The 13,870-nt window shown below is 29.9% G+C and overlaps 2 protein-coding genes across 2 annotated transcripts; both read right to left on the bottom strand.

Moving 5' to 3' along the window:
• Positions 1–3,717: 3,717 nt before the first annotated feature.
• Positions 3,718–7,876, bottom strand: LOC114177150 (protein NRT1/ PTR FAMILY 2.13-like). The gene is made up of 4 exons (XM_028062406.1): positions 7,383–7,876; positions 6,729–6,946; positions 5,564–6,150; positions 3,718–4,698 (listed from the first exon to the last, which is right to left on the bottom strand). The coding sequence occupies exons 1-4, from the start codon at positions 7,585–7,587 to the stop codon at positions 3,828–3,830; spliced, it is 1,881 nt and encodes a 626-aa protein (XP_027918207.1). The 5' UTR covers positions 7,588–7,876; the 3' UTR covers positions 3,718–3,827.
• Positions 7,877–10,673: 2,797 nt separating this feature from the next.
• LOC114179797 (protein NRT1/ PTR FAMILY 2.13-like) lies at positions 10,674–13,445 on the bottom strand. Its single transcript, XM_028066257.1, has 4 exons — positions 13,275–13,445; positions 12,386–12,603; positions 11,698–12,257; positions 10,674–11,622 (listed from the first exon to the last, which is right to left on the bottom strand). Exons 1-4 carry the CDS (start codon positions 13,429–13,431, stop codon positions 10,791–10,793), a joined length of 1,767 nt encoding a protein of 588 aa, XP_027922058.1. The 5' UTR covers positions 13,432–13,445; the 3' UTR covers positions 10,674–10,790.
• Between the last annotated feature and the right edge of the window lie 425 nt (positions 13,446–13,870).

The raw sequence follows: 13,870 nt of genomic DNA, 5'->3' as shown, positions 1-13,870 counted from the left end.
AAGTGGATAGGGTTGAACATATTACTTAATTTTGTCCTATTTTTATGGCCAATTTTCGGTTCAAGATCATCTCCAATATTTTGGCTAATAGGCTTGTTGTGATAGCCATTAGAATTGTTTTTCCAAATTAGAATGACTTCATTAAAGGTATGAGTGTTAAGGATTATATTTAACTTGATTTTGAAGCAATTAATCTTCTTTCTAAAAAGGTCAATAGAGGTAATGTGGCTTTCAAGATAGATATTTCCAAGGCATTTTGATACTATATGTTAATTGGGAATTTTTAGTTCAAGTCTTGCACTATTTTGGCTTTCATGAGCATTTATTGGGTTGAATTCTACATATTTTGAATTTTGCTCATCTTTCCAATAGGGTTAGTGGTAGCTTGGTTGAATATTTTATTTGTAGTAAAGGGGTTAGACAGGAGGATCCCCTATCACCTTTACTTTTTTTTTTTTTTTGACTGAGAGTGTTTAGAGTAGGGATATTTCATCTATAATAAGTTTATTTTAATAATGGTTGGTCTTAGGGGAATGCAATTCCCTTCTCATAATCTATATGTCCGATGATATCTTTGTTATTTTTTTTGTAATATAATTTTAGAGAACTTGAAATTCTTGTAAGAACATGACACTTTCACTTTCTCTAGTTAATAGGTTAAAGTATTTCATATTTTTCGTGATAGGAATCATTTTGAGGATACGTTAACTAATTTAGGATTATTACATAACAAGCATAGCATCATAAATGATATCATGTTTTGCCTCCATGTATTAGTTTAAAACTTTGTTCATAGGTATAACTTACCTATGTTTTGTTTCGTAAAATATAATTTTTTTATCGTAGTTATAGTTTCCCATGAATGATATTTTTTTATTATTTATATATATTTTTAATAAATTTTTATTGTGATAATAAATAACAAATGGATTTTGAAATATCAACATAATTAATATATCAAAATTAACAATAATATATATATATATATATTTATATTTATTAAAGTTAATAATAATATTGAACATGAATTTATTTGAAATATGTAATATGCCGACATTTCAAAGCACCAAATTTGACAAATTTGAAATTTGTGACAAAGAGTCAAATATGGAGACATATGAGTTGAATAAAAGATTATTAATAGTCCCGAATAAGAGACAAACATATCTATGGTGATGTATTTAATCACTTCAAAAAGCAGGCCCAGCATGATACATCTTGCTCGAATGATTTAGTTTGGTTGAGCTGTGTGTTTGAAAAGTCACTTGGTGTAGGGTTTTTCTTTGTCCTTTTTAGAATCATGACGAAAATGTAGAATTTGTTCCTACTAAGAATGTCACAGTAGCGCAAAGGTTGAGGTGCAAAACCTTAGTGGAAAATAAGGTTTTTATTATCTAATTACTCCATCTTACTATTAAAAAAATCACCTAATTACTCCATATGACTTTAAAAAACATTTATATGGTGGTTCGAGTTAAACGTAAAAACAGTAATTTTCATATATATTTAAAGTTCAGTGTCTATAATGATAGTGTGTAATAGTATTTTTAACCTTAGTTTTAGCATGTTTAATGGAAAAATAATCATATTTTACATCACTTTTAAAAAACAATAGTCATATTTTAGATAAAAAGGTTATGTAACGACATAAAATAAGACTATTTCGTTTAAAAGTTTATTTATATCTTCGCAAAATCAGTAATATTAAAATAGTTACATTGTAAGCATGAAAAAAAAATGTTATAAGTAAAGATTCAATTAAATTATATAATTCAAAATAAAGCACCTAATATCTATATCTATATCTATATTTATAATAATATATCTTTTCAATTTTACCCTTAATTATTATTTTAAAAATTAATTATTTTATGAATATTTTACCTTTAATTATTATTTTAAAAAATTCTGCTATCTTTAACTGTTATTTTAAAAATTTATTTTTATATACATATTTTATTTTTCTAATTTTACATTAAACAACTATTTTAAAAATTAAAATTATATATTTTTTATTGATGTTAACTCAAATTTTTATGAAAATTTAAAAATGTGAACATATTGATATAATTACGCATGTGTTTTCACTAATTATAAATAAAGATAAAAGAAATCTCAAGTATTAAATTAAATCTAAGTACAGTTAACTCTTATATCAGAAAAATAAAATTTGATTATTGTGTATTTTTTTGTATTGAGACACTAATATTTAATCAGTGAATCATAATAGTCTCAAAGAACTTTTTTTTTATTTGATTATGATAAAATCTGATAACATTTTAATATGATACTATTTTAATAAGTTGATATATCTATATTCAATATCGATAAGTTCAATTTAGTATGAGATTTTCGAACACGGACGCAAAAGTAGAGTAATTAGAAAAAGACAAATCAATCAGGGGCGGACCTATGTGGTGACGGGGGAGCCGTGGCTTCCCAATTTTTTTTTTTTGAATTTTTTATATATATTTATATATATTTTAAATTATATTTATATATTATTTATATTATGAAAAATTATAATAAAAGATAAAATAAAAAAAATTTAATGGAGACATTGATTTATAAAAGAGATTAAAATTTTTTTTCTCTCGCTATAGGATCTTTCCACCATGTAAATTATGAGAAATTAATACAAAGAGATAGATTGGAAAATAGAGGTTGGAAAACACATAAATTGAGATTGAAGTATACATTATTGCATGATCTCTCATATCAAGGTTAGTATTTTATTATGATTTGATTTATGTATGTTAAATTTATGATTCTTTTTAGAATGTTTATCCCAAATTAATAAAATCCTAATTATGATTTTAGGGATTCTTTTATGAAATTGGTATGAACCCTAATTATAATTTTCCCCATATTATTATAATCCTTAATTGTGAAATTTAGGGATTTTGTGTTTTTTGCTATCTATGGTAATTTTTTTTTTAAAGTTTTGAATTCATACGGTGTTGCTTATTTAATTAAAGTGGTATGAGTTTTGTTATGTTTTGCATTGTGATAATTGTGATTTGTGAATATAAATTTTATTTTTTTCAGATAGGCGAGAGATGATAAATTTATATTAGAAAGATTATGATAAAAAGTAAAAAAATTGATTCTTTTTTTTAAAGAGGTAGGTTTGTGATAAAGATGAAAAAAATGCATTTACATTAACTAAACTTGAGAATTTTCATGAGAACCAATAATTCAAGACAATAAAAAACAAATATCTAAAGTTCTTAGAGTTATAATATAATAAATTTAAAAATTCATTACAACGCGAGAAAAACGGCCTCAAATTTGACAATATCACACAATCAAATTGATAAGGTACGAATGACTTATTTAAAATGGTATTCATGGTTTGGTATCATAAAATAATAACATGATATAATAATGAATGATAGTAATATTGTTTTTGAATTCTACTATTATATTTTAAGTAGAGGGAATGAAGAGAAAAGATTAAGAGCTTTTTTCTAACTAAAAAAAATTATATATAACAAATTTATTTGGTTCCCCTACATTTTTTGTCCAAGTTCCGCCACTGAAATCAATATATGAGTATATGCACTCCGGTAATAATCCATGTTAATAGAAATTCTAACACATTTTTGTCAAGCAGAAAAGTCAAATATATATTTTTATTATTATAAGGAGAAAAAGCAAATATAAATGCTAAGGAGAAAAACAATATATTTAAGTTTTATTTTGTAACATAACTTCTGAAAGGAATATATATAATAAAACTCGTTCAATTTATTTGTGTGATGTCTTCCTATATACATACACACATACACGTATATTTATACATGATATTCATGTGGTTCTTAAATTTAGGGTTTGTGAGATCCAAGCTCTACTTCATGAGTTTCATCATTGAAGTCCACACTTCCCTTGTACTGATATCTTCTGGCAACAAATATAAAAAAGAACAGATTCAGCGTGGCTAACACTGCTATAAGATAGTAAAAGTAATCTATTCTCCCAGCATTTATATCATTTGTCAACCAATCTGGGTGAGTAGGTGTTCTAGTAGTGTGATGAACAACATTGACTATTATGGTGCTCACATAGTTAGCTACAGCAAAAGAACACGAAAACAAGGAATTTCCAATGCTTCTCATATGTTCAGGAAATTGTCTGTTGAAGAACTCAATTTGTCCTATAATGTTGAATGCCTCACAGAAGCCCATAAGGATCAAGTGTGGAGCTAGCCAAAAGACTGACATGGGAGCAATTCCAAGTGGTGTTGGATTTGAATTTGCTGAATCTCTTCTCACTTTTTCAACCATGCCAGCCACAAGCATGGAAAGAATAGAGAAGACCATGCCAATTCCAATTCTTAGGAGCAGGGTGATGCCTCCTTCATGGTTGGTAATTTTTCTGAGCTTTGGCACCAAGAATCTGTCATAGATTGGGAGCCACAAAGCTATGGTGATGAATGATATGACTACAAGTGAACCGGGTGGGACTTGGAAGTTGGGTCCTAGGTTTCTGTTCATTTTCATTGCTTGTGAGACAGTAAATGTTCCTTGTTGTGCCATGGAAGTGAGACTAAGGATCCCTGCTGCCCAAATTGGGATGATTCTCACTAAGCATTTCACCTCTTCTACTTGTTGGATGCTAACGAGTCTCCACTTATTCACTATGGTCCCATCTGGATTTAACTCACCTTCCATTATTAAAGCAGCTTTGTTCAAGGCCCTGGCAAAACACAAATACCAACCTATAACTTCACTTAAAATACGTTTTTTTTTGTTTTTATCAAAAAGGGTTAAGCTTCAGGCTAATTTACCAAAAAAAAGGTTGGTTGAATTTTTTTTTTTTTCAGAAAAAGGTGAAGTCGTGCAGATAGATTGACAACTTGTACAATAAAATCATGGGGAGTGTAGAAAATTTCTGTATAAATTTTTAAGAAGTCAAAGTCATCAAGTATCCTAAAGATTTTTATGTGTTGCTCTTGAACGTGTTGCTCTTGAACTGAAGTCGTCCTCACTGAAAACGATTTCCGTTATACTAAATTTCATCATCGGTCAGAAAAAATCGTTAGAATACTTGATGACTTTGCTTTCGTAAAAATTTACACAAAAACCATCCACACATCTATCAATTTTATTGTAGAAGTCGTTATTCATATGCACGACTTCACCCTTTTCTGAAAGAAAAAAAAGTCAACCAATCCTTTTTTGTAAATTATGCTTGAAATTACCTTTTTCTTTTAAAAAAAAGGCCCTTAAAATATGGAAAGCAGCTTTCAATTCGACATCTTAATTAATATTAGTAATATTTTTTAATTTTTTAATTCAAAGATACTATTATATTGTTAAGGTGGGTTATAAGGGAATGTTTTTCCATGTTGAAGTTTGTTCATAATAAAATAATCCAAGTTTTAAAGGCAATTAGTAGAGATGTTTCATGATTTTCATGGCACATAACTACTATAATCATGGGACAATGATACATATATATTAAACACAGAAGAGAAGTTCTGACACCACATGTATAAAAGTATTGGTAGTGGAACTCAAATGAGCCTTTTAGTGTGAATGATGACAGCTATGTTTCTGACCTGAATTGTTTGGTTAAAGGCAACTTTGACACAACCGTGGTCCCAGCAAGTGGGGGATCATAGAAACACGCTTGTGAATCTTCTGGCTTCTCCTCACTCATTGGAAACCTGAGTTTTCTCTTTCTATAAGCGGCCACCAGAACTTGAGCCACACCAGAAAAAATGCTTCCTTCAGGCTTCACTCGTACGTAAAGGGTTGTGCCCACAAAGAACATGATTATGGAGCAGAGCATGCAGAGAGTGGGTATTCCAAACCCAATTTTCCAGCTCACAGAGTCTTGGATGTAGACCACCACTGTCTGAGTCACCAGAAGAACCATCGTGAATGTTGTGTAGTACCAGTTGAAGAAACTGTTTATCCCTTTCTTTCCTTCTTCAGTGGTTGGATCAAATTGGTCAACACCGAATGGGATGCTGCATGGTCTCACCCCAGAGGAACCTATGGTTAAGCAGCATAGTCCCAAAATCAACACACCCATTTGAGAATTGCTTGCCCTAACACACTTCCCAGATGCTAGTTCCTCAGGGCTACAAGGTGGAGGGTGCAACTCTGGTAACCACGATGTTAGAGTCACCACGATCATTCCCTGTTGCAAAATGTAGAAGTGATTAATATGCAGAATATGAGGTATGATGTTAATTTTTTGAATTAAAAAAAAAACAAATCAATCATAAATTTAAAAAACTAGAATCATTAATGCAAGAGACATTGTTCCATACTACAGTACTGGTGCATTTACCACCTGTCACTATGACCTACAACATTTAATGCTAACTCAGGTGGGACAAGTGGGTGTTTATGAAATGTGTCGTTCATATGTGAAATTGATTATTTTGAATAAACTAGAAATGCATAATAACTGTAAAAAATCAATCGAATTTGAGAAAAGAAAATAATTAGTGAAATGGTAGTTCTGAGTTTTAGAAAACAAGAAAACCATGTTTGATTGTCTCCCAAATAATTTAACTATTAATTTTTTCTTTTAATCATAACAATATTTGACGACATAGTACATGAAAATTAGGTATATTATTGGTTGATTGAATGGCACATGCATAACTTCCTCTTATATGGAAGCCCACAAAAAAGGCGAGGGTGACTAAATGAGTAAGTTGTGTTAAATTTAGCTGAAAAAGAAAAGTTGTATAAAATGAGTGAGCTTACCGAAAGGGTACCAAATGATGCAAAAGCTATGGTCCGGAAACGACCAACATAGGCGTCAGAAATGAAGGCACCAACTAGTGGGGCAAAGTTTGTGATCCCAAACCATAAACTTAGAATGTTAGAAGCAGTAACTTGGTCCAAATGAAGTTCTCTTGTCAAATACACCATAAAGTTGGCAAACAGACCAAACACCGCCAACCTCTCAAAAGTTTCGTTCCCTGCAAAGTTAACCAAAATCCAAGAAAAAACAATAATTGTAATGTTTTAAAAATATTATAATCATAAGGAGAGAAAGCGAGAAAAAATTAAACTCTTAAATTTTCCAGCTAATAAAAAAGGAGACAACAGTTCATAATGTTTATGAACCAAAAACAACTAATGTAAGAAATGATTAGACAAGAATCTTAAAAAAGACAAATGAATTAAAAAAGCAGTGTCTTCTAAAACTAAAGCTTGAGTTGAATCTCTTAAGTGAAGTTGTACTAAAATTGTGTGATGTGTGGTTAAGAACTCTCTACTATCTTTCACTTGCTATCTGAGACAAAGATTGTAGTTGTATCTTAATTAAAAAAAAAAAAAAGTGTGAATGCATGAACGAATGAAGTAGTGGAGAGAAAAATCATATGCAGTAAGAGAAAAAAAGAGAAAGTAGACCTAAAATAAAAGTTATGGCCTTCCATCCTCCACGCTTCTTCTTGGGGTTGGTATGTGGTGATTCAGAAGCAGCTGTAGGAAGGTTTCTGAGGGTTGGCTCCATTTTTTCAGATGGTGAAAAACATGAAGAAATGCATCTTCCAAGCCACCAAGAAGGAGTGTTATAATGGTCATGAGTACCCAACATCTTTTCACTATTTCTCATTTGTTTGGTTCTCTTCTCTAGCTAGGTAGGTTTTGTGAACTCCTAGAACCACTTATTGTGAGGTTTTGGCTTATGTCTTGGCTGACATCGACACACACCAAAAGGTTCTGTATTTGAGTGTTGTAACTAGGTTTTGGTGGATGAGATTGCTGAGGAACAAGAACCTTATTTATATGCACAATAACAAAGATATGTCCGAACGGTGTTGTGGGGGCAACATTGCATATGGTGCTGAGTTTCTAATAAATCTATACTCAGAAAGACTCTTTCGATATGTGCCACGATAACTATTTATCAACTCATGCCCCCATCAATATTTATGAGATTAGATGTATATATATAAATTTTATAACGAAAAACATTTGTCAAAAATTTAAACATAAGAAATAAATATAACATTACATAATTTTAAAAATTTAAATATTAAATTTATGAATTCAAAAGTACATGTACCAAAAACGTAATTTTCTCTTACGATAATTGCGTGAAGAGTTTGTCATCATGAGTGGTAGAGTGGGGCGAGGGGGACCAAGTTCTTTCAATGTGTATCACAAAGTTACACATTCAAATGTGATGAACCAATTTGCTTTAACAACCCTTAGGTCATTCCAAATATTTTCAAAAGAAAAAAGACACCAAGTCGTTAGTCTAACAATTACTAAGACAAATGTTTTATATAAAATTTTTTTCATCTTTAACTTTATAGAAGACCGGTGATTGACTTGATTGTAATTGAAAATAAAATGGAGCCCTCCAATTAAAATTTTAGAGATAAATTTTGCAAATTACAATATTTAAAAAACTTTAAATCTTTGTTAAATTATTTTTGTGTCCATTCATCGAAGAAAAAAATACACGTCTCGTGTTATATATTTTTCAACGAGTTTGCAATGTTCTAGAAAAATATGAAATATGGATTGACTAAAATATATATATTTTCAATTGCAAACTTGACTAAAAATATGGATTGACTAAAATATGAAAAAAATACATGACTCCATATTTCATATTTTTTTTCTCTATTTTATACTTAATACATTGACTAAAAATAAAGTCATGTAAAATTTATTACACTACAACTAAATTTTTAAATAATAACTAACAAAAAAAATATGTTTAGAGATCAATTTTCTAATTAGAGATCAATTCCTTTGATAGCCAAAACATCGGTAACTAATGTTAGTGACCAATTTATAATCCAATTAATAATAGAAACTATTTTAATTACCAATTAGATATCGGTTATAATTTTTTGAAATTATTTTAGTTATCAATAAATTTTTTAATTTATAAATTAATATATAGATTGGTCACTATAGTAATTAATTATTTTATGAAATTAAATTTGGTCATTATTTAATAATTTTCTTAATTGTCTTTATTCATTTTATTTTTGCAATATATGTATAAACTCTTCTTTAACTACAAAGAAAATCATTATATATAACAACAAAATCGAGAGACAAAAAACAATTAGTCCTTATACCTACTAATTTTGACACTATTTTATAACCTCAAATTATTGATATTTAGAATGATCTCTATTACCGATTGAAAATATCAGTTAAGATTTTGATAGTTAATCTTAGAGACCGATTTAGACTCTAATTTGCAAATCAATTATTATTAATAATAGAGATTATTTTATATATCAATAATTTTTTTTTATAAAATGGTGACTAATTTAGTTATTATAATGACTAGTTATTTTTTGTTTCTAAATCTGATCGCTATTTAAATTTTCTTTTGTAATGTTATTTGTATTCTTTATGATTTTTTTCTAATTTTTTTCGGGTCGATTCTGATCCTTTTTTCTCTCCTTCAGAATGTCAATAAAATGGGGGTGAGTGATGGACAATTTTGGTCGATTAAAATTTCAATTAAAGCATGCACTCAAATCTCATTTGTAGAGTTTTGTTTTTGCACGTGAGATCATACCCAAATGAATAAATCTCTATCAAAATAGGTATGCATGGATATGTTTTGTTTCTCAATCAAACATCATGAGAACAAGGAATTCTTCAGATTTTTTTAAGCTTTTGAAATAATTCATTCATACATTAAAAATCTCTTAAATAATAACATAATTTAATCACCAAAAATATCTTTAGAGGACAATTTCTGAATTAAAGATCAATTTATAATTTTGAAATTAATTGTTTTGGTAACAAATCTTGATAATTAATGTTAATAACAAATTTAGAAATCTATTGATAATATAAATTATTTTAGTTATGAGTCTAGAGATCAATTGTAATTTTTTAAACTATTTTAATTATGAATAATTTTTAGTTTACAAATTGACAATTAATCACTACAACGACTAATTATATTTTGTTACACAAAATTTTCAAGATTTTCTTGCAGTAATAATATAATAATTAAGGTACGAGGATTTACTTTTAAATCATTGTTGAAATATTGATTTTCTATGTTTTGGACTTGTTAGTAGTATATTGTTGTTAGATTAGATTGAAATATAAATTTTATAGTTCGTATTGTATGTATAGATTTAAAACTTTGAATGTTAAATCCTTCATTGTCGAAATTTTCGCTTATATGTCCTATTTGACGGGTTTTATCCAATTAAAATTAAAATTAGATTAATAGAAAACCTTGGATCGAATTCAACTAGTGGAATCATCAAGTCAGATTTTAACCATAATATTTTTCCAATGATTCCATAAATTACTATGATTTTTGCAAGTAACCTTTGTGTTGCAATTTTTTTTTAATATATATATATATATATATATATATATATATATATATATATATATATATATATATATATATATAAAGTCACTATAGTGCTATGATTTTAGCGGTGGATATTCGCAATAGAAATATTTATTAATTCGATCAAATTTCTTAAGAAAGCATCTCAACCGATTAACATAGAAACCTGTATATTTCTATGGGATCGAAAACAAATTACATAAAGTGAATATCAAATAATGAAACATTTCACAGAAATGGTGTTTTTGCAATGTGCAACCTAACTACTAGAGACAGATAACATGGTGGAACATGATTTGTCTGCAAATAGTTTAAACTTCATTCTGTCATAAATCCAATATGTACAATCGTTGGTATAAACAGAATTGGAGTTATAATATTACCTATTATTTAATAGATAGCTATACTTGCTGAAATGAAACTTCAAATACAATGAAAGAACAACACCAACAACATCGAAAGAATCAAGTTTTGTCCATCATGTTGTTCTTCACAAGGACCTTGTAATGATATTTACGAGAACATGCTATGAAACATAACATGTTGAACAATCCAAATGCCGCAACCACGAAATAGAAGTTCTCTAATCTGCCCTTGTTAATGTCTCCATCAAGCCAATCTGGTTTACCCTGCTTCCCAGTGAAAGAATGAACAATGTTTACTATGAAGCTGCTCAAGTTGCTAGCAGCTGAAACATTGAGGCATAGCAATGAATTTGCAACACTTCTCAAGCCCTCGGGGGACTCGTTGTTGAAAAACTCAGTGTGGCCAACTGTTGCAAAAACATGGCAACATGCTAGAAGAATGAACTGAGGAGCTAGCCACAACACTGATATAGATGCACCAGAAGAAATGGCCAATTCCCTTCTCTTGATCTCCACCAACCCTGAAACCACCATTGATAGAAAACCAAAAGCATGTCCAAATCCAATCCTTTGAAGGGGTGTGAGTCCCCCTTCTTGCTTGGTCACTTTCTCCAGTGCAGGAGCAACAATTCGATCGTAGAATGGGAGCAATATTCCTATTGACAGCAACATTATCACGTTTATCGAGCCAGGATGAATCTCAAAGTTGTGTCCCAAATGCCTATCCATTTTCATGGCTTGTGATACTCCAAATATTGCTTGTTGTCCTAAGGGAATGTTGACTATGATGCTGGTTACGAATATCGGCATGATTTTCAGCAAGCATTTCAGCTCTTCCACTTGCTGGATGCTACTTAGTCTCCAAGGGTTTTTGTTCAATCCATCATTGTCCAATTCATTCTCCATCACTATAGCAGCTTTGTTTAAACATCTAAGAAACAAAAATCAGTCAGTAACACAAGAAATTACGTGACCCTGTAAAGGAATTTACAAGCATATCATTTACCTAAAATCATTTGTAAGAAGCAGCTTTCCTTCTGAATCATTTTGGAGTGGTGGATCATAAAGTGATGCTTGTGTGTCCAGATGAAAATGACGCTTGTGTTGTGCTGCAACTAGCACTTGAACTATGCCAGAAAAGTTGCTTCCTTTAGGCTTAACATAGGCATAAACTTTGAAGCCAGCAAAGAAAAAAAGGATTGAAACAATCATGTACAGAGCGGGCAGTGCAAAACCAAGGGTCCAACTAACAGAATCTTGGATATAAACCAAAACAGTTTGGTTTATCAACATGACCAGTGTCTGTGTGGTGTAGTACAAAGTGTAGAAGGTGCTACTTCCATGTCTTCCCTCAGCAGTGGTCAAATCGAATTGATCAACGGCAAAGGGAACACTGCAAGGCCTTATTCCACCAGAACCAATAGATAACCAGAAAAGACCAAAAACTAAAACACCCATTTGAAAATTTGATTGGCCTCGGCACACACCACTCTGTTGCTGCTCAATGGAGCATGGTGCAGGATGAAATTGTGGCACCCAAGCAGTTAGCATCACAGTAACCATGCCCTAGTCAAATAGAAAAAAAGGTTAAAATCCAAATTATTGAACATTCACCCATTGGTTTTATTGTGATTGTATATGAAAAGCATGAGATAGATACAAATATGATCAATCCAAACGAAAGTAAAAGGTACCACAAGGCTGGCAAAAGATGCAAGGGCGATTGTTCGAAACTTTCCCAAGTAGGCATCAGCACAAAAGGCTCCGATCAGAGGAGTAATGTTGGAGACAGCGAGCCATGTGTTCAAAATGTTTGCTGAAAGAACCTGATCCATGTTATACACTTTCATCAAATACACCACAAAATTCGCCTGCATTCCATATGTTGCTAGCCTCTCAATTGTGTCATTTCCTGCACATTTCATTCTAATTATAGTCCCCAACACAGCTGAATAGTCAAGTATCAACATAAAATTAAAATTTTAGATTAAATATATACTTAGTCTCTTAATTTTGACATAAGATTAAAATTCTTTCATGTTCAAAATTTAGATAAATTTTGATTAAGAAGACATGAAATTGAAATTTGTTTATTTCAAAAATTTGATAAATTTTGATTTTTAAACTTAATAAATAAATTGATACAGATCTTTTAAATCAATTACAATAATTTTTGTTTGGACATGTCAAACGCATATCATGTTAGTATTTGAGTTGTTTATCATTTGACATGTTCTCGTTTCAATATTAAATAAAAAATGTGTTTGACAAAAAAAAATAAAATTAAAAAAAGAATATATTCATTTATTTTTAAAGTCTTGAAACCAAAATGTATCAAAAATCTAAATAAAAACGAATTTTAATTTTATGTTATCGAGGACTAAAAACATTCTTGATAACGTCTCTTATAACTACTTATTCTAAAATTTCAATTTGATTCCTTTAACTTCAAATTATTCATTTTGGTCCTTACTAAAAGGCGACAAGTTAAAATTAAAACTAATGCAAGGATGAATTAATGCAAAAAAAAAAGTCATTAAATTTAGAATATGAAATTCAAATAAAAGAAGTTACGAGACAGACCTAGAATGTAAGGCATGGCTTTCCATCCAGGCTTTCTAAAGTGTGTGTTTGGTTGTGATTGAGCAAGGCTTTCTTCATCTAGCAATTTCTGTTGCAGAGAGGGCATTGAATTGCGTTTTCGTTTAGCAAATGAAAAGAGTGAGCTCGACCTATCCATTGTGAATAGCTTAATCAGTTTCTGTAACTTGTGTACAAAATATGCAAAACTATGGACCTTATATAACACAAAATTCTTGGTCTTGCCAAAAAGACCGAGAAACTAAAAGAAAAAGGAAGTGCTGATGTGTCATGCAGATGCTTTAGGATCACGATCACATGCAAAATCTACTAAGGAAAGTGCTTTTTTACTACATTTTTGTATGATTAGGATATGCTTTGACGTTTGAATTTATTAATTATACCATTAATTAAATGCCTTCCTTAGTTCTTATAATTCCTTCTGTAAACAAACTTTGACCGAGTTCAAAGTTAGACTAAGCATTTTTATTAAGAATTAGTTTTATTATTTTCTCTAAAAACATCCTTAATTACTACTTGTTTTCTAAAGTCATTGAGTAATAAATCAAATATATTAATGTCTTGGCTTTTTTTTTTAT

Source organism: Vigna unguiculata, chromosome 3, assembly GCF_004118075.2.
Source record: "Vigna unguiculata cultivar IT97K-499-35 chromosome 3, ASM411807v1, whole genome shotgun sequence".
Classification (NCBI taxonomy): Eukaryota; Viridiplantae; Streptophyta; class Magnoliopsida; order Fabales; family Fabaceae; genus Vigna; species Vigna unguiculata.
This window is presented reverse-complemented; position numbering and strand designations above follow the sequence as displayed.

Coding starts and splice junctions, on each gene's coding strand:
- LOC114177150 (XM_028062406.1), bottom strand. CDS start 7,587: ATGAGAAATAGTGAAAAGATGTTGGGTACTCATGACCATTATAACACT. Junction 6,151..6,728: donor CATCATTTGGTACCCTTTCG/GTAAGCTCACTC, acceptor ATTTTGCAACAG/GGAATGATCGTGGTGACTCT. Junction 4,699..5,563: donor CCTTTAACCAAACAATTCAG/GTCAGAAACATA, acceptor GTGTTTTGCCAG/GGCCTTGAACAAAGCTGCTT.
- LOC114179797 (XM_028066257.1), bottom strand. CDS start 13,431: ATGGATAGGTCGAGCTCACTCTTTTCATTTGCTAAACGAAAACGCAAT. Junction 12,604..13,274: donor AGCCATGCCTTACATTCTAG/GTCTGTCTCGTA, acceptor TGAAATGTGCAG/GAAATGACACAATTGAGAGG. Junction 11,623..11,697: donor CTTCTTACAAATGATTTTAG/GTAAATGATATG, acceptor TTTGTTTCTTAG/ATGTTTAAACAAAGCTGCTA.